This window comes from Protopterus annectens, chromosome 5.part0 (genome assembly GCF_019279795.1).
Source record: "Protopterus annectens isolate FY-2018-M chromosome 5.part0, PAN1.0, whole genome shotgun sequence".
In the NCBI taxonomy this organism is placed as follows: Eukaryota; Metazoa; Chordata; order Ceratodontiformes; family Protopteridae; genus Protopterus; species Protopterus annectens.
The window spans coordinates 982,079,348-982,106,485 of record NC_056735.1 but is presented as its reverse complement, the minus strand read 5'-3'; the positions used below and the strand labels follow the sequence as shown (position 1 = coordinate 982,106,485).

At 38.8% G+C, this 27,138-nt stretch overlaps 1 protein-coding gene across 2 annotated transcripts in view; it reads left to right on the top strand.

The window, feature by feature from the left end:
* Positions 1-10,614, top strand: part of BIVM (basic, immunoglobulin-like variable motif containing) — a 548,794-nt gene extending 538,180 nt beyond the window's left edge. For both annotated transcript variants that reach the window (XM_044072736.1, XM_044072735.1), the window contains one exon: positions 9,493-10,614. In XM_044072736.1, the coding sequence (XP_043928671.1) occupies positions 9,493-9,789 (297 nt within the window). In that variant the 3' untranslated portion in view covers positions 9,790-10,614. The remainder of the gene's footprint in view (positions 1-9,492) is intronic.
* Positions 10,615-27,138: the final 16,524 nt, after the last annotated feature.

Sequence of the window (27,138 nt, the reverse complement as noted above, 5' to 3'; positions counted from 1 at the left end):
TTACCATTTCTTTTTGCTGAATTATGCTTTCATCATTTAAAGTGGCTACTGTGATTCAAAAATATGTAGTTTTTACTTAATGCAATTATAGTAATTTTTAAAAAAAATTGCATTTGCATGTACTGTATGTTGAGCATATGTTAGTTTATTTCATGATTCTGTGTTATCTTGGAGATCCTTCTGATGATATCCTAACGGGCAAACAGTGTGTAATTCAGTACCTCAGTGTACTGAATTGTAGGAACTCATGTACTGGTACAATGATTCTGTACACCTTCTGCATTATAAAATCGGATTACCTATTTTGAGCAGAGTTCAAACTTTCTCAAGGACTCAGTAGTGCAGCAGTGTTTGATTGATGTTTTGTGACTCAGCCTCTTCGTTTGCCAGACCTAGTATTATGGGCAGGAAAGTCAGGTTTGAGATACAGGTGGAGCTGCATGGCCATAAGGCTGTCCAGCATAGGCACTAAAACTGTAGGGTGGTCTGGCCATCTTACCAGTATTCTTCGTGTCCAGGATGAGGGACAGGTTTGCAGAGTCAATAGTCTACCAGGAAATAAAATTTATTTTTGAAAACAGAATCCCCACAGATGTGTGATATAGGGCTCACATTGCAATATGGTCCCAAATCATCCCCCCTCCGATTCCTGAAGCCTGAAATACAGCTATACCTGTATTTGGAAACTTTTGGATGAAACATTAAACTGTGGTCCCATCTGCTTGAGTTGGCAGTAGCTCAGGCGGATGCAAAAGATCCCTTGACACTTGTCAAAAAGTGTAGAGGGTCTTCATTTTTTCAATTATTTACACATATTTACAACACTTGATACATAGTTAGATAAACCATATGTGCATTAAAACTGTATTCTTTTAGAAGTATTGAATATGTTGCACAGATCGTTCCCATCCATTGTCCATAATCCTAACTTGATTTCGTTTTAATATGCAACACATTCTATGTCCTTATTCTATAATATTTCTGTATGTCTGAATTTCCATAGATGCCATCATATACACTTTTGTCAAATATTTTTATCATGTCTTCCATACAGTATTATGTTGATTTGTGCTACATACATCCTTGTTCCATATTTCTTTATTCATTTTCCAAAATAATTGTACTCTGTCGCATTTGGTGAAGATATGGGGCATCCTTTTTTCTTTCTGACAGTAGTGTCAAACTTCCTTCCATATAAACTCTTTGCATTCATATAAACTCATAATTATCTGCATTTTTGTCTGAGCACTGTTTCTTATGTCTCTTGTGTCATGTTCCAAAGGATGAATTACATGGCACCGGTTCATGATATTAACATACCTGCCTTTTTCTATTTTGTATATTCTGTATATTTCGTAATTTACAGATTCGTATTATAAATGTATGTTTTATTTCACCATACAAGAACTTTCTTTTCCTCTTTTTACTGAAATGTTTAAAATGGCAACATACATACTTTCTGAAAGCCTGTCACATAACCCTAAGGATTGCTCTGTCATTTTTTTTCTTTAGGTTCATGGGTGTATACTGGGCTGAAGATCAATAGGGTCCTTATAACCCTAGCCATGCAACTCAAATGTGACCCACAAATTTGATTTATATAGGGGGTGATATACTGGCTGCATCTGTCCGTCAGACACACAGGCATCAGACAAAGGTGAATTTCCAATTACACATGCATTGGTCCAAGTTGCACTTTAATAAGGTTAGGGTTAGAGAGGAACTCTGCTTCACATGGATGTGGAGCCTGTTTCAGAGAATGAGAATTCTCTGAGAAGCGTATCTGTTTCTCCAACATGTCCTGTTTGTCACAAGCAACATTTACTTCATTTGATCTAGTATGTCTTATGCTGTTTGTTTTGCAAATGTATAAAAGCTTCATCAAAACAGGGTCCATGGATGCCTTGTACACCAGGTAAAAATCACTCCTCAGAAGTATGTATGACACTGAGTAAAGAGATAGAGCTTTGAGGCAGTCAACTTAGAACATTGTGTTTACTCCCTGTATTCCTTTTGTAAGGAACCTTTATGGATATTCTAGTTGCTGCATGTGTCAAGTCAGGTACACACCAGAGTGGGCATTATACTCTGTGATGGGTCTAATGAGGGCTGAGTACAGTGTTACAGTGTCTTCCCTGGACCTAGATGCCATGCCCTTATTTTGAAGTTGAGCAACATAAAAGAATTTTCATACTACATTGGACACATGTTGGTTGAAGGCTAGTTTACTGTCTACATGAGTTCCCAGATCCCTGACTAGTGAAATCAACTTCTCTGGGTGTTTTATTGATTAAGCGGTTATCCAAGATGGTTGACTTCCCACAAGGTACTATAATGCATTTCTTGGAGATAATTTTCAAGCACTGGCTTTGGCACCAAGTGTTTGTCTGTATTAGACCTTCCTGAAGGGTGTTCTCATCTTGGTGGGGGGGGGATTCAATGACTGCTCACAGTTTGCAATAATCTGTGAACCTGATCAGCCAGATGCCTTTGACATTGGATTTGACCTCCAAGAATTAGATGCCAAAGAGGATCGGACCCAGCACAGAGCCCTAAGGAACTTCACTGGTAATCAGCCTCTATGTGGAGGTGACCTCACAAGTCCTAACCCTTTGGGTCCTATCAGTGAGCCAGGTTATAAAGGGGTTTGTGAATAGTTCTGTAAGTTTGTGGACAATGCCTGAATGGGCTGCTGTATGAAATGCTTTACCCAGATCTAGATAGGCATTATGCACCATTTTACCTTCATCCATTGCCTTAATGATCTTTTCAAAGAAGTCCACCAGGTTCAGTAAGCATGCTCTTTCTTGGGATGGAGCCATTGTCCTGGAGGTCTCCTATCTCCTTGTTGATAATTTCCACGATAATTCTTTCCATGGCTTTGCAAAAACTAGTCAGACTAATGGGTTTGTGGTTTCCAGGATTTGTTCCTCCCTTATGATGGGGATGACTGTCTTGACTCCAGGAATCTTGATAAATCAAATTTTAGACTATTCAGGAGGCATTCTGGGATGTTATTTAGGCCTGTTGAGGCTGCTTTATTTGCTTTAGTGAGCACAGCCAGTATATGCTCCCTAGTTACAGTTGGAGGAGTTATGTTTGAGAGTATTTCTTGGGGATAAAGTTGGAACTGAATTTTTCCACCAATAGGTTTTCTGTATCACAAGGCTTGATGAATGTGGCACCATAAACCAGTTCAGCACATTGCTACATGACACCCTTGAGGTTTCTGACATAGCTGAAGAAGGCTTATGGGTATGTTTCACCTTTTGAGGCTATCCTAACCTCAAAGTTGGTTTTGTTTTACTTAATTAGCTCTCTTAATTGCTTATTTAGTTTGATGAGAGAGTTTCTATTTTTATGGGAGTTACCCTTTCTAATTTTTGCTATATATTTTTTTCCTTTTGTTGTATACCCTATTTAATTTGAAATGTCACAAGGGTGGTTTGTTTCTTGGGCTAGTTCAGGGCTTACTTCTGGTAGGTGCAGTAGCTTCTATGTAGCCATTGACATGGTTGCACAGAGGTTCTGAGCAGTTCTGTGTAGGATTCTGTGTTCTTGAGGTTCGGAGGGACACTGAATTTTGATGCACCATCATTTTATAAAATATAGTTTCCTGCGTAATAGTTCTTATCTTTTACTGGGGTTATGGAGTTTATTTTGATCTCAAAGGAGACAGCTTTATGGTCTGACCTTATCAGGGAAGACGAGGCATTGGGTGGGTGCACCATTCATTCATATTTTTGAGTATGAGGTCCAGTATATTGGAGACTTTAGTGGTTGTATTCACTATTTTGTCAAGGGTATTTGTATGAAGTCCAGGAATCTCTGTTCGTATAGATTTGAGGCCATGTATAATTCCCTGTTTATAGAGGGATAATTGAAAGTCTACCATGATTAGGGTGTTGGGTTGGATGTTAAGTGTCTCTAGTAGGTCCAATTATGCATTGTAAGCTTCTTAGGACATGGGGGGTGACCTGTAGGTGTTTAAGATATAGTGCAATATTTTGTCTACTGCCTGTGGTGAAACTGCAGCACATCCTCCTGTATAAACAATGTAGAGGTAGGCTTGTTACTGATGTACATCGAGACACCTCCACCTTTAGCCCTTGTCTATACAGCTACTGGTGTAAAGGTGTGGAAGGCACTGAAACTTTGCACTGCTGGGGTACTCTTGCACTTTAAACCATGTCTCTGTGACTGCACAGATGTCTATATCCTCGAGTGTGAGGAGGGCTTGGAGAGAGAAAATTTTATTAAGGTTCCTGGCATTCAGCAGTATCCCCTTGAGGCTCATTTTTCGTTGATGTTGCTGTGTCGGTAGGTTTGCCAGTTTGGCATTGCCTAAAAAGGCACTGTGGGGGTGGATACATTTTTAGCCAGTATTCAAAAACCTAGATGGATTTATTTATTTCAAAATAAAGAAAAAGTATAAAGATACAAGAAAATCTACAGGGTGAAAAAAAAAATTCTTCCTTTTCCTCTAAAGATATAAATAATGCCCTGTCTTAAAGGATCTATTTGCCCAGAAAACAAACATAACTAAATCCACTGATTTATTGTCCAAAGATTTGGGTAACATAAACACTCCTGGTGTATAGTTTAACTTGGCTAATAATAATGCAAGTATAAGTAAACTTTTTTTTATCCAAAGACAAATGTTAGATTTTCCACATTCCAACCATTACTCTCAAACTATTCAATATTTCTTCAAACTGTTGCAATAGTATGGGATTAGGTCCATACCTTATAGCTAAAACCTTTTTAATACCTGCATATGCAAAGAAATTCCATGACTGGTTTTCACATTGCCATAACCTTTATTTTTTTATGTACTGATGGAAAAAAACAACCTATAACACAATGAAACACAAGCCACAGACAAATAAACTGTTGTATGCAAAACATTTGTTTGCATTAAAAACATACTTTATTAGAACAAGATTAAAAGTCCATGATGCCTTTGCCCTCCAGTCATGCATGTGTTCAAAATAAATCAACTTACTTAGCCTTCAAATAGACAAACAATGATATCAAATTATAATTAATTTAAAGCAACATAGACCAATTAATATCAGCATTTAGCCCCTTTGGAATATGTCTGATATTTTAAAATAAAATATTCTTCCTTTTGTTGTAACCATGTTTTTGGAGCCACCCTCAAATTTCACAGACTTCGCTAAGTACCATAAATTTAAAATCTGTTAATTCATGATGATGTGAAATGAAATGTTGACCCACTGGGCTACTATCCCTGTCATTTCTTATATCACCTAAATGTTCTGAAATTCTTTTTTTCACCTCTCTCTTAAAAAGAGTCTCTCATATATGAACTGTAGAACATATACACCAAAGGGCATATATAACCCCTGCCAATTTAAAAGTCTGACTGAATGAAAAGGTTTTTGTAATTAATGAACAAGAATGGTCTTGTTCACATGCTAGACGATTCCCACATTTCACATTAGCATTCCTAAGGTTTCAGCAGTTAACGTTATAATAATCGCTATGTACTACAAGGTCTGATATACTCTGTCCTCTCCTTTGGACAATTTTTTGGAGATCAGAGATTACTCCCTTCAAGGTGTAGTCTGTCAGTATTATATGCCAGTATTTTTTTAACAGCCTTCATCATCTGAGAAGTAAGGTAACTATGTATAAATATGCAAATAGGGGAGATATTGTCTCCAAAACCCATATTAAAAATACACCCTTCTTAATTTTCTTCTCACATTCCCTCATGCTAAGCAACTTTTAAAATGCCTCCAAAAATTGATACTTAGTATAACCTCTATTATATAATTTATTACAGATGTTCTTAAAGTCTTCTGGTGTTGAGCATAACTGCAAAGCTTGTAGCATTTGTCTATATGGCAATGAATCTAACAGATTTTGGATGGTCACTCTGAGCATGTAAGAAATTAAGGGAAGCCCTGGGTTTCCTACCAATTCTCAAACACATCTCTCTAAACCCACATATAAAATACCTTAAAAGTAAATTCAAACCTATAATGATTGTTCTGCAATCTGTTAATAAAACATTAAATTCCTTCTTTATTCCCTTTAACAATAAATATTAAATCATCTATAAATCTAAAATACTTGATAATCATACAATTCTGTAATTCACAGTTTATAATATATTCCATTTCATATTTCCTCAAAACTAAATTAGCATATGATTGGGCAAATGGTGCACCCATCACTGCTCCTTGTATTTGTAAAAAATATTACCTGTCAAATCTAAAATAATTGTGGATTAGAGCAAATTCCCACAATTCTACTACATAACTTTGTGGAGAATCACCCAAAGTTCGATATATCACTTGCAGCCCATATCGATGTTGAATACTAACTACCATGCAAATTTTTAGCGTCACATGTAAGCCAGAAATAATGCTGTTGCCTTTCAACCATACTCAGTTTTATTAGTAAATCATAACTATCCAAAATAAAAGATTTCACTTTAACATAAACATAAAATATATCATTAAGCGACTGACCTAATGGTTCTAACATACTGCCAGTCCCTGCCATAATAGGTCTACTTGGTGGAGTACATCTGTTTTTGTAGGTAGACTATAAAAACCAGAGTAGTAGGATGTTTCATCATTAATTTATTAATTGATTTTAAAAACTGAAATATCTTTCCTTATTTAGGAGTTCCATGCATTCCAATTGAAATCAGTCAGTAGGATTGTCTGGCAATTTCTTGTCTTGATCATGCTGCTGTAATATATTCAAACACATAGTCTCATATTGATAAGCCATTGCTACTATACTGGCTCCCTTATATGCTGGTTTAATTACTACATCCTTTTTTTGTTTTTATATTCTTGTAAGGCTAGACATTCATTTTTAAATTATATTTTTATGCCATTTAAAACACTTAGCATATGCCTTATGCATATCCATAAGTTCAGCCTTATAAAAAAAGAAAAAAAAAACTGTATAGTCATGTTATTAAATCATGGTAAAAACTTGCTGTTGTGTGTCGGCTTAATATTCTCTGTGTTGGCATAACCTCCGTCTAATAGTCTTCCCCAGGTTTGCACATACTCCTATCCATATTGTCAAATGTGTGCAGTGTTAAATTGTATAATTCACTATGTAAAGATTCACTTCTGTCATGATCAAAGACATTAGGTTCCTCACTTAATTCAGAATGGAAATATATTTTAGAGATGCAAGTAATCTTGGAATTGGCTCTTTCTGTAAGGTGTAAAACAATGCTGTCCATTAAATCACGTTACTTGTGCTAGCAATGAATGCAGTGATTTGTAATATTTCCATTGACACAGAGGAAGCAAGAATAACACATAAAGAGCTTGTATCCTTGCCACTAGAACGGGAAAAGACATGTATGTCTTTTCCCAGCTATCCATTTTTTAGAGGCGTTAGGAGTTTTCGTATACTGATGTTAAGAATCAATAATTTGCAGTGCACTGGCATTTTATATGCACTTAATATATACCATAATTTACCTGGAGCATTGGACCTCACAATACCCCTGAGTGGTTCTTTAATTCCCCAATAAGACACATCCTTTTGGACATTATTGCTTGCTTAAATCAGTTATCATAGCATCACAATTATAAGAAAGCCTAATGTAACACATGGATTCAGAGCAGTATCAAACAAATTGTGCAATTTTATTCTGCCACTGTTTGAGTGACATTTATGTAGTAAAAATATTCTTCATTATAATAACCCTGAGCTTAATTTTTGAGTTGCTGCATTTTAAAAGTAAAGACAATGTCAAAAAGTATATCAACACATACTATGCATTATGCGTCTCTCCCTTCAGCATACTTCAGTTTGGGAGCCATTGCTTCCCAAGAGTTCACTTCACCCTTAAATATCCAAACAGCATCTCTTTCCCCATCACGTAGTTTCCAGTGTATATGTAATGGCAGTCTTCCTTTGTTTGGGCTCTTTTTCCTACTCTTTCTCTAATTCATATATGCCCAGGCATATATTTTTGTCCTGTTCCACTGTGTGCAATTCTCACTCATATAATCTAGTCATTGCTGTACCCCTTGTAAACTATCCATTGCCATTTGAGCTGAGATGATGATTCTCTTCCCTGTTGTGCAAAAACTATTTAGGAAATGCTGGAAACAATTTTTTTTGTCTTAATTTATGCCATTAACTATATTTAATGGCAGATGAACATTTCAACCATTACTGCTTGGTAGTCTCTCAGAAACCATGGTCCACAAAATGCAGAACTTCCATAAACCATTATTCTCTTACCAGGTTGCCAACCCTGTGATAGGACCTTCTACTTTTTATACCATGTCACAAATGGAACCATAATCATTCTTTCTTAAAACCCTATTAGCCCCTAATCACATCTGGGGCTTTTTTTCAGCAATCATTAATCTCAGAAAATGCAGATGGCTCATTGTTCCATCATGATGATCATAAACTCTAAAACAGCCAAGTCCTTTTTCACCATATAAATTTACTCAAGCACAAGTTTATTTTCCATGATAACCAGCTAATGTTCTTTATAAACTATTTAACTGCTTAGTTCCGTGGGGTAATTTTGCTCACCCACTACTCTGTTGGAATAGCACCATGACATCATATTCCTGTTTTAGGAACTCACTGGTACCATCCCCAGTGACTCGAGATGGTTAGCAAAACGTCTCAAAGGTTGAGACACATGGACTTTTAAGTTCAGACACATCTTTTCATCTGTTTCATGATTGCTTCCAGTGTGTCTTCACCTTTGCTTTCTGTAACCTCATTACTGTTTGTCAAGAGTTGAGACCTAACAGTGATGAGGGGCCTCTCACAAGTCCATCTACTGCTCAGAAAATCTTCTGTTTGCTTTTTTCTCCAAGTTTGAAGTAATCATTCCAAGGACAACATACCACTGTACCATTAGTGCAAGAAGTGCTTCATAAGGCACACTATAAATGCTAAATATGTTCTTTGACAGAGTGCTTGAAGGAAGTCACCTGACCAGTAAAGCCTTACTTGATCTCCCGGAGGGAGAGTGTAACTTTGCATTTTGACTTGAGGCATCCTATATGTTGCCATATTCACATGCCTTCTGTCCGGATTTATGATTTGTCATGTTAAGGTTAGACATAGTGGCTGACATTAGTACCGCCAGTCCAGGTCACAGGACTACAGCATGGCACATATCGATTTGTCAAACTGGAGAATACCTTTTAAGGGGGTACAGTCTGATGTGCTTTTTGACTGCATAGTTTTAGGTATGCCTGACAGTACTGTGTGAGGTAGTGTGACAGATCCAAGGACATCCAGAGAGGAGAGGAGAGAAGAATATCCTTGTCACTTGGAAATCCTATTGTTTTATGTTTCTGAGGGACTGTAGCAACATCAAGTTCTTTCTGTATTTTTGAACATTTTAGTAATGTTAGTATGCAGTTGCATGTATATTGCAAATAATAAGAAATGTACTGTTACATACAAACATGACGTGGACTGCTAATGCTCCATAACTTTTTTTTCTAGGTAGGAGGGAATTTACATTGCATCTTGGCTTTCCAAAGACTGAACTGGCAGAAGTTTGAACCTTGGAATCTGCAGTTTGGAAATCTTAGGCAAAATAAACATTCTGTGACACAGGAACATAAATTTCCAAAGTCTGATAGTGAAGATGCTGTTTCCAGTAAGCAGCATGGATATATGGAAAGATCATACAATGCTGGTTTTCAGCTGGACTGTAGTTGGAAAGGGTCAAATATCCAGGAGTACAAAGGCACTGGCTCTCTTGCAAGTGATACTGATGATGATGATGTAAATGAGTAGGGCATGAGGCAGAGTTCTTTGTATGAGATTACTGTTGCTGCACTTTTATATGGGCCTGCAGCATATCACAGTTTTCTATTTAGAATTTGGAGTGGATAAATACTTAGTATTACAGGTCATCCTCGTTTATGATGGGTAACTTTGATTGTTAAAAAAAAAATTAATAAAAAAATAAAAAAAATAAAAACAATTCTTCTTTACCTCCATATCAAAAAACAGTTTTCTAGCTACAAGCTGATAGTAGTAGGAAAACCTGGATTATTTTTATATACCATGTTTAGTAATAGAATAAATATGAAATGAGGGTGAAAATTCAGATGCTTTTTGCTGTTAAAAAATAGACAACACAGTCAGTACAAATGTGTATCTAGTCAAAGAAGCACTCAGCGGAAGAGTATGTATTGTGTAAATGTTTGTTTACCTTACAGGTGACAAACCGTGAATTAACACATATGTTTATTGAATTTAGCATCTACAGTCATAACACTGCATAGCTTTATTGACATTTCCAGATTGCTTTGTCTGAAAGAAATAGGAATAGTTTATTGGAGATTTCTTACTGAAGACTCTAGTGAAGTTGAATGTTCCAGGGCGACTTGGAAACATAAACATATCTGATGCCTCACCTCACTAAGGCACATCGCAAGTGCTGCTGCTTCATATCTGTCTTGGCACATCTCATTGCTGTGAAGCAAAAATTAATTATTTAAAGATCAACAATCACACCAGATTAATGTTTTGGTTTCTCTCTCTCTTTTTACTATGAATGTATATTTATAAAATGTTAATTAAAAAGAACTTGGCTAAGATATGTAAATTTTTTAATATTTGTCTGATTTGAATTTTCATGTCAAGTATCTCCTGAATCTGTATACTTGACACAGTAAACTTTTCCGTGCACATAGCTGTTCTTTCAGTGTTTAGCTTATGGATATCTGAATTCTATATTAGGTGTGTTCTTCAGCCTTGTTAGCCTGCCCAGTTTCTCTCTATTCTGTGTTTTATCTGTCTTCCCTCTTTTCAGGGAGACACCCAAGATAGTATTTATAATAATAGAAAAATTTGACCAGGGCATCAGAGAACTTCAGCTACTCTTTTTAATTGGTGCCATGGCAACTTTTACATCCACCTAAACTAGCACTGACTAAGGCAGATGGAGCCTCAGTTTAATGTCTCATTCAAAGGACGACACACTGCAGTGTCAGTAATCCATCTCCTGGGTGAGGGAGAAGGACCCACAGCCTTTTGCACCAAAGGTGAGTGTCCTTCCTGTTGTATCACTGATGACTTTTCTTCCTGCCTTGTCCTGTTATTTTGTTTGTACCATGTAGTAACCATGTGCACCATAAAGCCCATATGTTGCCAGTCTTTTTTTTTCCTGTGTAAGAACATTTTGCATGTGCACCATAAAGCCCATATGTTGCCAGTCTTTTTTTTTCTCTGTAAGAACATTTTGCATATGTGTTGTTTGAGGCAAGAAAGGTTCTTATGCTGTCTACCACTGCCATCTCATCTTCTGTGATTTCCTTTGCTTGGTTTGTACTCTGCTGTTATCCTGAGTGAAGTCAGTAATGTGAGGATACAGATTCATAGGCAAGTATATGATACAGGTATAAACATATATAAAATGTGTGTGCACATGCTGAGGAGATTGGAAGTAGAGATACAATTTTCTGGCTTTATCACAACTCAGTAACTAAATTATTAGTATGGAGGTTGATCGTATTTCCCTAAATACTAACTAAATAATTGGGGTGCATTACTGAAAATACAAATGAAGCATGGTTTTTAATCTAGCTTTTTCACTCTTAGTGTTTCTACAAGGGCCCTCCGTCTTGCTCTTCATGTGCACTAAGATCTCTGTGTCTTGGAGGCATGTCAATTCTCCAGGATAGTTCAGTCTCACTCTTTTAATCAAAACTGAAACAAATCTTACATTGGTGGTTGCATATTAGAGTGTGCATAACACACTACTCAAAATTAAGCTTGGTATACAAAAAATTGTTGAGATAAATTCTCTGTAACTCACTTTGCTATCTTGTCGTCAGAATGGGATGTGCATGACATTTACTTGAATAAAGTTAAATTAATGTAGCTTGACACTAATTTACCTCCAGAAGTCAAATAAGTAAATATTTCAATAGAGGTCATTAGACACTACAAGGTCATCATCTACATTTTGTGGTGGGGGCATGTGGTTTGATTTCTGGCACTTCAGCAGCTCAAAAGTCTGTTAGATTACCTTCTACCTTTGTGTTTGAACTTGCCCATTAGTGAAGCAAACATCACATGACATGCCTTTACAATTTCCCATTTCTCAGATCTTGACTAAATATATCAAATAAAACCAATAATAGATTTCTTCATTGGTGTCAAAAGAACATTGGGTGCTTTTCAGCCACAAGAATAGTTGTAAGTATAATCTATGCAGAACATTTTAATGTACTTAGTCATAGCATTTTATTTGTTTATTGCATTTGTTAACTAGGTATTTCTAACTAGGTAGTCCTACTTTTTTTGGAGTCACAGGGTGAAACACTCCAATACAAGTAGAGACATACCAGACAGGTATCAAGCATGTTGTTATTTATTAAGAGTCACAGGGTGAAACACTCCAGTACAAGTAGAAACATACCAGACAAGTACCAAGCATGTTGGTATTTATTAATACTAAAGTATAGAAAAATATAAATATAACATTTGCAAAGTACCTTCAGAACATTGCATGCTGTCCTTCATATCACTGTTGCAGTATTCTTTACACAAGGGATTCCTGCCAAATGTAGCCTGACGTACATCACACGTATGCGCCTTGCTCAAGGTGTAGGACATAAAGGTTACATATGGACGTACATACCCCAAATCTTTTGCAAGTCCAAACACCGCCATTGATTGTCGGTCTGAAAGCTCCTTCTTTTATGCTGCCGTGTTTCAGCCAAGTGCCCCAGTGGGATTTCTTCTCATCTATTTTTACTTTTATTTTTTGGGAGTTTACTTGTCATCCAGAAAGGTAAAATGTCAGTTTGGGAGGCCAATTCCCCATAAAGGTCATCACTAGCAGTTTCTCTTCTGTTTGGGTACTTCTCACGACCATACACAGTGTTTTATCTGCCAAATATTTGTCCAAAAGATCCTATGTAGTTGTCTTTCCTCATTGTCGATTTACCTGGAGAGCCAATGTCTTAAATTGTTAGCACAAGATGCTATTGCAGAATCTTTCCATCCTAAAGGTCAGCTGCCTGCCAAGAAAAAGGCCAAAAAATTCTGGTCTGATGCAACTGCTGTCCCACCTCCCCTGGATGTCTCTAGCATGGCTGGTGAAAGTCCAGAGGATGACCCTGATGTTGTACCAGATTCCTCTGCCACAACCTTGTTGGTGGTCAGCAAGGATCCAATTTCTTGCACGTGCTTAGTGGCTCTACAAAATGTCCACTTCAGATGTTGAGGGGGAACTTTGTCTAATTATTTCTGAGGGATTGAGTGGGATAATGCAAAACATAGTTCGAGAGGAGATTCCTACTACATTGGTTGAGTGCAGGCAAGTGTCTGAACCTCCTAGGCTTTTTAGGGCAAACATACTTCAAAAGAGAAAAAACTAGGCATATTTCCCGTTACTAAAGATCCCAACATGAATGGCAGAATTTTACCCAGGGGTCATTTAATGATTTAATGGCTTTAAAGCCTCCTCAAGGAGTTTCTGTGCCTACTTCTCTTTGGTCACTTACTCTCCTTTAGACGCTCTGACAGCAGGAGTTCTTTGAAGAGAATTTGGATTCTGGGGAAGAGTCATTGGCACATACCTCTCCATTATCTCTTCTCCCTTGGACTGTGATCTGAGGAGGAGAATTTTATTAATCCAGACTCACCCTTAGAAGGACTGTTCTTTGGGGACACTATTTTTTGCATGATGGAATATTTCAAGTGGGACTGTTCTCAGGTTTCTGATATTCAAAAGAGGTATTATAAACTCCTGCAGATGGAGTCTGGTAAGCCATCTGCTGTACATCCTGTCTTGGCTGCCCTTCTAGATACCTTTTCAGCAGCCTCTGTGGCCCCCTATTCTCAACCTCCCGCCCCTAAGAAACCTGATAGATTTTACAAGGTGTCTGATGATTGTATGTTATTGTACAAATGTCCTTCTGCTGATCCTTCTGTAGTATCCATCTCTGACAGATCTTCTAAACTTTTGCTCAGGCATGTTTTAACCCTTCTTTCTCAAGCTTCTCAGGCAATCTTTGACCTCCCTGATTCAGAAGGGAAGGTCATGGCCCATTTTCTACGGGGTTCTACCTCTTAAGTGGCTCCCACTCTATTAAACGTAGTTATGATTCAGCTGATGCTTCCTCTATGGCTGCTGCCTTTGGTTTTGTTTTGTGACAGTACTCTTGGCTTCATCTCCAGTCCTTCCCTGATGATATTAAGGATAAATTGTTGGATGCTCCTCTTGGTAATAAGAACCTTTTTGGTTCTGCTTCTGTTGCTGAGCTTTTTAAGTCCTTTCAGGATAAAGGCAAAGCCTTGCAGGAATTGAAACATATTTTTATGTCTCCAATCCCTAAGTTTCAGGGAATTATCCTTACAAATCTGATTTTGTTCGCAGGCCGCCTCGCTGTCTTCCTAAAGGTAAGAAGGGTCCTGGGCATGTATCCCCTGCTAAGTCTACTCAGACTTATAGTTCTTAGAAGCCTCCTTTTCAAGATAAACCAGATTCTGACAGTTTTCTTTCCTGTGTCAGGTTCCCCTATCCCGTAGTCTTTCCCTGTCCCTTCCCAATTGTTTAAGGATAACTCAAGACTCTTTGAGTTCTGTCCATCATCAGCCGGGGATACTTCATGATGTGAAAATTCCTTCTTCCTTTTGTTGACATTCTTCAACCTCCTCAGGAACAGCTTCCTTTCTTTTCAGAACTGCTTTGGGGCTTTTTGGCTCAGGACATCATTCAAGTTGTACCCCCTGTTCAGGAAGGGAAAGGGTTTTATTCCTGGATGTTTCTAGTTACTAAGAAGGAGGGCACCTGGAAGACCCATTCCGGATCTTTCTCAGCTCAGCACATTTCTGAAGGTCCATTCCTTTTGGATGCTGTCAGTTCAAACCCTGTTGCCTTCTCTTCTTCAATAGGCTTTTAGTATCCCTGGACCTCCAGAATGCCTCTTTTCACATCCCTAGTCATCCCCTTTTTGTGAAGTTATGTTTTTCTATTTTTCCTTGCATTTTCAGTTCTCTGCTTTGCCCTTTGGCCTTTTACTGCCCTAAAGGTATTCACCAAATGCCTCTCTCCTGTCATTGCCTTTTGCAGGATGACAGGGATTCGGATATTTCCTTATCTGGCCAACCTATTCATTCAGACTTCATCCCCCCAAGGTCTTGCGTAACTACCCCTAGTTTATGGTTTGTCTCTTATAAAGCCTGGGATTTACCATAAACTTTCAGAAATCAGTCCTGGTTCCTTCTCAGGATCATGCTTTTTCTGAGTTGCAGGATTCAGAACACTCCCATGCTGGCATCCCTGCCTCCACCCAAGTCTCTCTGTCTAATCACCTTTTTTTCAATCTCTGCTTCCTCTTGCTTCAGTCACAGCCAAGGATTTTCTGGTTCTAGGATTCATGGTCTACACTATTCCTATGCTGCCTCTAGCCAGACTCCAATATGAAAAAACTACAGTGGTTCCTAAAATCAGTGTGGCTTCAGTGCTGTCATCCAATGGATTTCATAGTTCAATTCCTTCCCTGTCGCATACTTAAGCTTCATTGGTGGATTTTTCAGCTTTCTGTCAACCCAGGACTTCCCTTTTCAACCCCCAGCCCAATCTCAGGAACTTTTTCGGACAGGGGTTGGGGAGCTTCCTTCGGTTCCCTAAAGGTCCAAGATCTCTGGCTTCCTCCTCAGAGGTCAGATCACATCAACATAAAGGAAAGGAGAGCTCACCTGTTAGCTCTTCAGACTTTTTATTCTGTCTTTCTTCCAAGGACTCCAAAATCTTCATAGACAATACCACAGTGATGTTGTATATCAACAAGCAAGTGGAGACACAGTCCTACCGCATTGCTGTTAAGGTCTGATATATAGATGCTCTGGTATCGATTGACTCAAGATGTAGTGGCAGGCTCTGCGCAGGTCAGGTACACAGGCTCACGAATGGATACTTCACAGAGATGTGTTTCTGGACATTGTCCATCAGTGGGATACTCCACAGGTAGATTTTTTTTCTTCCCTTTGAACAAACAACTTTCTCTTTTTTGTGCCAGAGTCCCAAGTCCTCTGTCTTGAAAGGTGGACACCCTGACTTTTTCTTAGAAGGGGATATTTCTCTATGCCTTCCCCTCCCCTTCCTGTGATTTGATTTGCTCAAAATCAAGCAAGACTCCCCCAAAATATTGCTGATGACTCCTTATTTGGCCCACACAGCAGTGGTTCAGCCTTCTTCACTTAGGGGCAATCACCACAAGATACCTCACAGGGTGGACCATCTCACACAACACGAGGGGTCTCTGATCCATCCTCACTTGTCCACTCTTCAACTGATGTTGTGGGTGATAAGGCTCTGATCCCTTTTAGGCACCTTTCTTTCTTGAGGATGTGCTCCTCTTGCAGGAGGCCAGGAAACTTATTACCAGGAAATCATATCTATCCAAATGGAAGAGATTTTCTGTCTGGTTTCTTTCTTGTAACCAGGATCCATTTTCTGTGGGGATCCCTCTGGTTCTGTCTTATTTGTATGAATTGCTCCATGCTAGCTTAGCATATTCTTCAGTTAAAGCTCACCTTTCAGCCATTTATGCTTCTGTGCCATTGACTCCTCCTCTGCCTCTAGGTTAGAGGTCAAACAATTTCTTAAAGGCGTACTTCACATTAGGCCTCCCGGGAAGCCCATTCCACCTTCCTGGAACCTCAGTTTTGTACTTGAAAATTTGACTCAGGCTCCTTTTGATCCTTCAGCTTCAGCTTCCTTGCAGCATTGTACTTGGGAGACTGTTTTTCTTTTGGCCCGTACTTCAGCTAAGAGAGTTTGCTTCAGTCTGTTTTGGCTATTCCTCCTTTCTTGGTATTTCATAGGGACGAGGTGTCTTTTCATACTAATCTTTCTTTTATGCCCAAGGTGGTTAATTAATTGTATTTTAATCTATTAATTTTTCTTACTTTTTTTTCTTCTCAACAGTCTACTCGGGAAAAGGTTCTTCACACTTTGGATTTGCATTGACAGCTCAAATATTATTTGGATAAACCAAGGCCATTCACAAATTTGAGCAATTTTTTGTTTCCTTTCTTTCTAGGTATCTAGGTTTGTGTGTTTTTAAGCAAACCATATCCTCCTAGATCTATAACGCTATTTCTTTTTGTTATTCCTTTCATGCTAAATGTCTTTCTACCTTTGTAAAGGCTCATTCTACTAGAGCTGTTGCTTCCTGTGGTGATTTTTTCAAAGGATTTGGGTACCAGTTCCATCCTTCAGGCTGCTACTTGGACTTCTGTCCATACCTTCACTAAACATTCCAAGTTGGTTGTTGTTTCCAGAGCAAGAGCAGGCTTTGCCAGTCCTGTCCTGCATGTGTTTCTAGAGGGCTCCGCTGGGCCTTCCTCCTCCCAAGTTCCCTTTTGAGCTTTTGTAGTCTCCCTTATGTAACGAATACTGCAACAGTGATATAGAAGGACATAGTCCAATTGTGTAAAATCTTACTGTAACAGTAGATGTCCTCTTCACTGTTGCAGTATTCCCTTCCTCCCTTCTCCCCATTCTGCTCTACCTTATTATTTCTTTTTCTTTTTCTGCTTATGGATGCACATGTTCCTCCTGGTTCGTGGGAGTACTTGTTCCTCCTGGGGCTTTTTAGTTCTGAGATATGTAGGTCTGGACGTCACCTTATGCCCTACACCTTGAGCGGGGAGCATACATGTGGCATACGTCTATGCATTCGTAATGCTTTGATATTCTGGACAGCTGTTGGGCTACCCTTTGCTGGGAATCCCTTATGTAAAGAATACTGCAACAGTGACGAGAAAGACTGCTACTGTTATGGTAAGATTTTGCACAACTGTACTTTCCAAATGTTGAAAGCAAACATTGAGTGGAAAAGACTGAAAAAAAATGTTGAATCAGTAAAAGTAAACACTACATGTTTTGTGTAAAGGGGCAAACCCCCTACACCCCCTGCTAATTATACATCCCAACTCTGAGATTGCACCACAGTGGAGAAAAGGCAAAAACCCAGTAGCCACTTTACTGCAGTTTTGGGTGGCACACCATTTGCTTTCTAGTGAGTGGAAAAGATGGTCAATGTTATCTTTATCAGTCTCTTTCCATTCAGTGTTTGTGCTTTCAACATTTGATGTACTGAATGTATGTCAAAATTCGCACATCTAGATGTACCCATTAAGTGCAACACAGATTAGTTTTGGAGGAATAAGGGATTAGAGTCTGAACTAACAGAATCATCTGTTTGAAAAGTTTACAGAAACTATTCAGGAAAAAAATGATAAATTGGGTGGTACATAGAACTGGCATGTGTTGAAAGTATCCCACATTCCAAATGATGTAGGTTACACCTTTATTTAACTTTTGTGACAGGGTTGGTTGGTAGTCTGCTCCTCCACACATTTTCAGCAGAGACACATAGCAGATAGGCAGTTAAATATTTCACATTCATCTAGCATTATGTAATTCACAAGTACTAGTGAATACTAGCTAAATCATTGATGCTGAACCTGATCAGCTTGAGTAAAAGTTTTGCTGTGCATTGGTTTGGGTTGTACCTCATTGACAAATATACTGAGTTAGTATATAAATTTTAGTGCACCCTTAAATTCTTGCTTCTCTGGAATAAATCTCAGTTTGTAGGGAAAACATGTTACAAAGTTTCTTCATAAAACAGGATAATGACTTTGTTTTGGGAGCTTATATTAAACTGCCAGCAGAAGGGCTGAGATCACACTGAGTTTTCAGGAGGTAATGGTATCAGAGTCAAGAAATGTGAAAAAAAGTTTGAGTAAGTTTCAGGAGTATTAAAGGCAGCTAGTGTATAAATGTATAAGTAGCACATGCTGTACAGGGATCAGCAGTGGTGTGGTCTGCCATAGTGACTAGCTGCAAACATAGCTTTTCTGTTATATGATTGAATTAGTTTGTGCAAACGAGGCCATAGACCACTCAGTATATGTGCAGAGTAAAGGACTGAATGTGTTAGATACCTGATGGATGTAGCTTGTATGGTGTTAATATGAGAGGATTGAAGTTGCTCTCTAGAGTCTGCTGAACCTTTGATTAGGTATTGTCATAACTTCAGTCACTTGTTTGGCAAGCCTAAGCAGATAAGCAAGGTTGAACTTCATTTGTGGAAAATAGGGCTAATGAGATTCTTTGTTTATATAGGGAAAATGTCTTTGTCTGTTGGACTTGGAGGGTTAACATCATCATGAAGTTGATTCCTAGTTGCAGGGAACATGCATTTGATTTTGCTGACTTTAAGGTGTCATCTTTTAGCACTTGGCATTAACTGTAATGAGTGAAAGCAGTATAGAGTTAATATCAGCTGTGTTATGTGCAGGAGCAACTGGGATTTGTTAACATATTGGATTATTTTTGCAGTTCGCACATAGCTGTGAATTGAAACACCTTTCTAGAGTTTTTAATAAACTATTGTCCCACAGCATTACTGTCTGCATTATCACAACTGAGAGTGTATCTTTAAGAAGTGATGCTGTGAGTGCCTGTTTCCAAGTTAAGTGGCTGCTGCTTTTTTAGTTGATAATAGTTCTAGGTATGATTCAGAGCTAGTGGCAGTTTTCAAGAATCTTGGCAGAAGCTTCTCAACAACTGACCCTGCTTTCAGCTTATACAAGCTTATATAATCTTGCCATTAGACTCTAGAGAGTGAGGAGCAGGCAGTTTTGGTGAGAGGACTCCTGATAGTCCACTTTGTGCCCATTTGGCATGAATTCTGGATAGACTTCTAAAAGTACCTGACAAGCTGTCTAGCACTGTCATTTTTACTAAGTGAGGGAAGGGTTGGGTTATTATTAGGCATTACCAATTGGTTGTTCCAGAATATAGATGAGTTTTTTTCATGTAAATGTTATGCTGTTTAGGGTGTTAGGTCTTTTTTTACCAGGGAAGGTGGGATTCTTTTCTATCTCATGAGATGCATGGAATTTGTCATGATTGGGTGATTTGATTCCATATACTTGCATTTTAGAAAAAAGTTTAGCGTGCATGCTGAAGGGATAGCAGTGCAAGGCACACTGATAAAAATGTGGAATGATTTAAGAGAAACTGGAAAGTTGTTTACCATGTTTTTAGGTTCATATGCTGAGAATTGCAGTGTGTTGCATCAAGTAGTAATATGAATTTTATATAAGGTGTGAGGGGTGCCAGTTAAAGCCACAGAACAGCAAAATACTCCAGGATTGTAACTGCAGCAATGAACCACCAGGAGCAAAACAAAAAGGTAGATGCTAAGACCCCTTGTATTGTATCACTTGGTCCTCGCCTTCATTTAGAATAAAGCTTTGGATTTTGTAGATTGTATAAGGAAAATTAATGTGCTAGAGAAAGTACAGAAGAAGGCCACTGGGATGGTAGAAGAGATGATAGGGAAGTCTCTGAGAAGCTAGAGAGACTAAAAGAGAAAGAAAGGTATGACATGGTTCAACAAAATCTTAGAGGAACTGAAAAATAACTGAATTGTGAAACAAGAACAAGGAGGGTAGGTGAGGTCATAGGTTATCTTGAATGTGGAAAAATATTGTTTCACTAAGTTATAGTGCAAAAATGGAGGGAGATCTGGGCAGAACAAAGCAAAGCAAATTAAACTGATTTTTTTCCCCCAAAGTAATGGGACAAATTGAAAAGTTGGGAACTGTACCAGCCACACCGTTCTAGTTGCATTTCTCTGGCAGATAAGCTAGACCATGCCATCTAGTGCTGGCTTAAATGTGCCTTCACCGAAGTAAGTGTGTTAGTTACATTAGCCCCATTTTAGGTTACAGCTGACTTACAGAAATACAGCATACAATTTAACTTAAAGTTTGAGTTTAATGGCTTTGTCCTTCATGCATACATGTCAGCCTGTTGTCAGTTCTGAAAACATAGTTTTATATACACAAAGACATACACAGACACACATATATATATATATATATATATATGGAATGTTCTTTCTAATCATGGTTGACAAAGCCAATTAATGCCAGTGCAGACTGGAAGATTTATCAGTGTTCTAGTCAAATTAATTATCTAGCAAGTGTTGATTGCCAGTTTAAGTTTTCTTGTAGCGTTTGTTTATGCTGTTTTATCATAGAAACCTACATTTTACTACTTATAGAAGCATGATAGATGACCCCTTTAATCATCCATGTTAAAGTCTAAATCTTGCTCTGTGTAGTATGTTACCAAATAGCCATGGTTATTATCTCATCAAGAATATTTCTAAATGGATGAGACCGACCTTCCTTATGAGTCCACATATCCACACCACCCTCAACAGCTGACATTGCCATGCACTGAGGAAAGTAAACCTTGTAAAATCTTTGACAGGTTCAAATTATCGCACACTGCAGATATGATACCTTGACTTAATTTGACCTAAGAAAGATGGTGAGCACATATGAAGCCCTTATGGACCATCCCCTAAAATAGTTTGTAACCTTCTTGCATTATACAGTGTATGATAATATCACAATTAAAACAGTCAGGAGCTATTTGACTGGTTGCAACACTTGGATGGACCGCGTAAACCATGTAACTAATGTTGCCTTTTTTGTCCGATTCGACAATTAAGTTATCAGATCTGACCTCAGCACTTTTTTAGAAGCTTGGATACAGAGCTTTGACTCCTCTCACCACCCATAATTCCCTCAACTTACCAGAATACCTCAGATTTTATTTACTAGTTGATCCTTCAGGATGTGCCACCTCAATCAGTTTCTAAAGCAGACAAAATTCTGGATGGTTACTGTTCAGTCAACTCTACCTCTACTGAGGAAGGATAATTGGATGTGCTCCATAGATCTTGAGGACACCTATTGTATTATGAAGACAACAAAACACTCCAGGAGATTTATCTATTTCTATCAGCAATGCCTTTGGTTTTGCCACAGCCCCCAAGGTGTTCACCAAATACATGGCAGTGTAGCAGCATATCTCTGGCTGCAAGGATTACAGATGTTTAGATATGGGAATGATTGGCTCCTTACGGCATCAAGGAGCTACTAGCCCAGTGCATGGACTTCTTGCTCGGTCTGTCTCCATAATTGGTAATTGATGTCAGTCTTCCCAAAAGCCAGTTGACTGTGACTCCCAAAACGGCTAAACACTGAGCAACAGCTTAATGTCATCTTTCCCAGTGTGAAAACAGAAACTCAGTAAAAAGAGCCAGTGAATTAGTCTTTTTGGGTAAATCTCAGTTATTGGCTACTAATTACACTACCTGGCTGCCAGCAAAAAGAAATGTCAATCAAAAAAGTGAGGAGAAAATGCACTAACTGGGAAGAACCCCACAGCCATTCAGCAAAAAGCAGTTCAAGCTCCATCTTTGGTGCAAGGCATGACTTCCAGTAATCTAGAGGAAAAAATAAGTCAAATGTGCCCAGAGCTGATTCATATAAATGAAACACTGAAGAAGTATACTAACTCAAATAATGGAAGAAGCTTTAGACATACATTCAGATGAGCTAATAAAACAGAAGTTGAAATGAAGAAAAGACTGGCTGAGTATGAAACTGCTCAAGAAGAGATGTTTCAAAAATGGCAGAATTAGAGGACAGAGCACTTAGGGAAACCTGAGAATTTCTTCAGTACTGGAGACACTGGAAGGAACAGACTACTGATTTTATAAAAGCACAAATAAGAACTGGACTGGTATTCCACAGCAGTAGAATATTTTTTCCTGGAGAGTCAAAGTAATTTGTTGATGTAGAACATGCTAAGGAGGAAATACAAAGGTTTGACCATCAAGAAGTAATTTAAGGAATAGGTAGTGGAATTTATTCAGGAGTTATTGGGGAAGATAGAAATTTCTTCTCTAAATATAGCTAGCACGTGGAATAAAATTAAAAGTGGAGTTTAAAAATAGGGTGGAAATAAAAGAAAAAATATATGGTTAAGAAGTAATAGGAATTGTTTAGAGGGACTGACAGAGGTTAAAGTATTGCAGAATATAGGGAATCTCAGAGAACAAGAAAAGGTGCAATTGCGGAGTGCTAAAGAGAAAATAAGGGACTACATTGATAACATGCACGAGTTTAAAAAGATTGCTGAAAATGAGCTTTTTTTAATGATAACTCCAGAGCACAAAAGCTTTTAGCACAATGGCTCAGGCAACAAAGTAGAAAGGGTTGTTGCAAAGCTTGGGAGTCTATAACAAGAAAAATAACCAGACATCCTGTAGTGGTATTAAAAAGTTTTAGAAAGTTTATGAAAATCTGTATAAAGCATAGAAATGTGGAAACTAAGAAAAAAGTACAAATTGAAACATTTATGGAAGAATTAAATATGCCAAGCTTAGATGCAGAAGAGGCTCACTTACTAACAAGATAGGAGGAGATGAGATAAAAAATTGTCTTTTTTAGGAACAGTGATGAGGTTAAAACTACCAACATAAAAATTTCAACGAAATGCAAATTAAAGGTCATTGCAAGCATTCTTAATCCTGGAAAATGGTGACATCTGCGCAGTCACTGGTTCAAAGCTGCGGAGAGCACCCCAGCCTTACCTGGTTGCTCATACTATCATACATTCAGATCTCAAACTGTAGGCAGTGAAGCCAAAGGAGGTGGAGATTTAATATATATTAAAGACATGCACACCTGCAGGCTAGTTAAACAGTAGGACACACAGGAGACACTCCAGGTGCAGTTAACCATTGACAAGGCCCCTATACAAATCACAGCTAGCTACTAGCCCACAAATCTGACTCAAGATGCCCAATCCACCTATCTGGACCTCTTCGAAGCTATCAAGATTCAACCCTTGACCCTGATCCTGGGTGCCTTTAACTACCCAAACATAGACTGGAAAAACTACTCATGCCAGAACACAAATGCCCAGAGATTCCTCGATTTTGTCAATGCAAATGATTTGGAACAGCTAGTCAATACCCCCATGAGAGGTGATAGTATCTTGGACTTGGTATTAACCAGCATGAATAACCACTGCAGCATCCCTGCAGTATCATCCTCCCTGGGAAGGTACGACTATAAAGTGGTCACTTTTGAAGTCACCATCTCCCCCGCCTCCCCTCTAGCTAGGGTCAAACAAAAATCCAAAGCTGATTACAGCCTCCTAAGGGATGGTATAAACAGCTTCACAGCCCCCTCTCTAGGAACTGGCAACAGTATCCAAAACTTTACCAAAGCACTATATGAGCATTTATATAGATGCATGGAATCAGGAATACCAGACAGGACTAAATCATCCCTGGCAAGAGAGAGTAAACCTGTGTAGTGGACACCTGCAATAAATAAACTCTATAACAAAAGGAAAAAAATTCCTGTCCAGGACCAAGAAGGAGCAAGTGCCCAACTGGAAGCAACCTCTTCTTAGCCTGAACAAGCAAATAAGAGCACTAGTTAAATCCTCCAAAGCAAACTCCGAGTCCAAATTGGTCACATCTACTAGAGACCTTCATAAGGCCTTCTTCACATATGTCCACAATCTCAAAGGAAGCACACAGATCTGTTCAGAACTGGTAGTCAAGGACACCACATATACAAATGCTGTAGATATAGCAAACTTGCTGGCTAACAGTTCAGCAAAAACTTCACCACTTTGCCCCCCCCCCCAAATCAAGAAATCAGGGCATTCCCAGTACCTGCTCCCTTCCCCTTATATCTAGGGAACAGGTCGTCACTGGTTTCTCAAAGGCAAAAAAAATACTGCCTCCATGGGACCCGAGAACATCCCAGGCTGCATCTTTCTTGAACTCTGGCAGGAACTTGCAGTACCATAGGTGCCTTATTCAAACAAAGCCTGAGTACTGGCTTTGTCCCAGCTGAGTGGAGGACAGCCACTCCCTTTGCACAAAGGTGTAGCGTCCACAGATCAGGGTAATTCTAGACCTATCAGCCTAACTAGCCTGATCTGCAAGGCCATAGAACGGATTATCATGGAGTTCATTAACAAGGTCTTTGGCAACCTCCAAACACTCGATCATACACAGTGTGGCTTTGTCAAGGGGAGGTCATGTCTGTTAAATTTGGTCGACTTTGTGATAGTCACCAAAGCCATGGACGAGGGGAAGACTGTGCACACCGCCGACCTTGACCTGGCCAAAGCCTTTGACACTATTCCCCACTTGGGTATAACAGATAAACTGTCTCAACTAGGCGTCAATCCATATGTTAACAGATGGGTAGCTAACTGGCTGACTGATAGAACCCACCTAGTCAAAATAAGGGAAGCCACCTCAAGCAGTAGAGCCATAATGAGCGGCATACCCCAAGCTTCAGTCTTGGAGCTTCTGTTATTTGGGGTATTCTTTTCTGAGGTGCAGGCCAAAACCTGTGTGCTATGGCTGACCAAGTTTGCAGATTACTGCAAGCTGGGCACTGTCATCAATTATCCTTAGTGATGTGGACATTCTCCAAGAGGGTCTCACCCAAACAAATGACTGGGGCCAGAAACATGGCCTCAAGCTGAATACCAAAGAATGCATCATCATCCCCTTTGGAGAGAGTGACATCCCCACAAATTATCACATTAATAACATCCTAAGCACACAATCAGTAGTGAGGGATTTTGACACCCAGGTTGATAGCAACCAGATTTTTGACCACCATATTGCTTCCATTATACAGAGAGCTTTCTTATATGGCCCACCTCATAAGTAAGGGTATCTCATCCAGGGACAAGGAGGTCATAGCATTCCTGTATTCTTCCCTTCCCTTATAAGGCCCATTATTTAGTAAAACACCCCGTTCGGTATGTACCTCGCAAAGCACATGCAGCAGCTGGAGGGACCACAGAGGTTCCTCACCAGGAGAATCCAGGGCCTCAAAAATCTACCATACACAGATAAGCTAAAAGCCCTATCCCTCTACTCAGTTTTATATAGACTCCTCAGAGGTGACCTCTGTCTGGCATACAAGATGATTTCGGACCCCACCTTGATGCGACTGCTGCATATACGCCATGTCAAGCACCACTCAAGTAACCCGCATGCGCAGCCTCAACCTGGTCTGTGACATCAATAAGACTTGTTGAGGGGACAGATGTGTCCCAGAGATTCCCCCATCTGTGAAATGGGCTCCCTCTCCATGTCAAGCAGAGTACCTCTATACCCCTTTTTAAGCACAACCTGGATAACTGGATGGGAAACAGAAAATACATCCCTGGGATTCCACCCATGTCTGCTGGACAGGAGCATTGGGTGTAACTTCCTATGATCCTGTGTATAACCATTCTACAGAAAAGTCTCCAGGAATAGATGGTATATCTGTGGAAGTTTGGAAACTAAGAGGCAAGAAAGTGATAAAGATCTGGAAGGTTTTGTTTAACAGTATTGTAAAAGGAGGAGAAATACCAACATCCTGGAAGTAAGTGGTGATGGCTGTAATAAAATAAAGATGGTAAAGACCCATCAGATCCAGCTTCATATAGGCCCATTTCAATTCTAAACCATGATTATATAGTGTTTTATGTCTATAATGGCTCAAAGAATGGGAAAGGTGATGCCAAAATTGATAAGATCTGGATTAATGTGGTTTTGCGGAGGGGAGTCAAATGTTTGACAGCATTAATAGAACAATAATGACCTAGAGGGAAGCAAAATGCAAGAAAATACCACTGCAGTTGCATGAGAATGCATTTGACAGAGTAAAGTTGTGATTTTATGTAGTATGGCAATGGAAGCATTTGCATTCCCTGATAAAATTATAAGGCTAGATAGGAGGATATATGCAGTATTGGAGGCACAATTTAGTGTGAGGGGGTTCCTCTCTGATAATTTCTGTTTGAGCAGATGAACCAGGTAGGGGTGTTCTCTTTCCCCTTGTTATTTGCATTGTATTTTGAACCATTGGTAAAGAAAATGAGGGACTTTGAAATTCAAAGATATAATTGGTCTGGTAATCAAGAAAAGTTCGCTTTATTTGAGGATGATATTTTTACTTAATAAAGCAAGAAAATAATATTTTAGTGCTGTGGAACATTCTGAAATACAAGTATTTTTGAGATACAGAATTTATGAAGATAAAATGAGGGCAATAGCCGTAAACTGTGTACCAACAAACAAATTGGTTTAGCAAAGTACTTGGGAGTATGGATTAAAAATAATTCTGTTATGGCAGCAAAGTATATGTGGAAAGATACTAATGAAAAGGTAATGCAAAAAGAAATCGAGAAACTGGAAACTCTGTTTT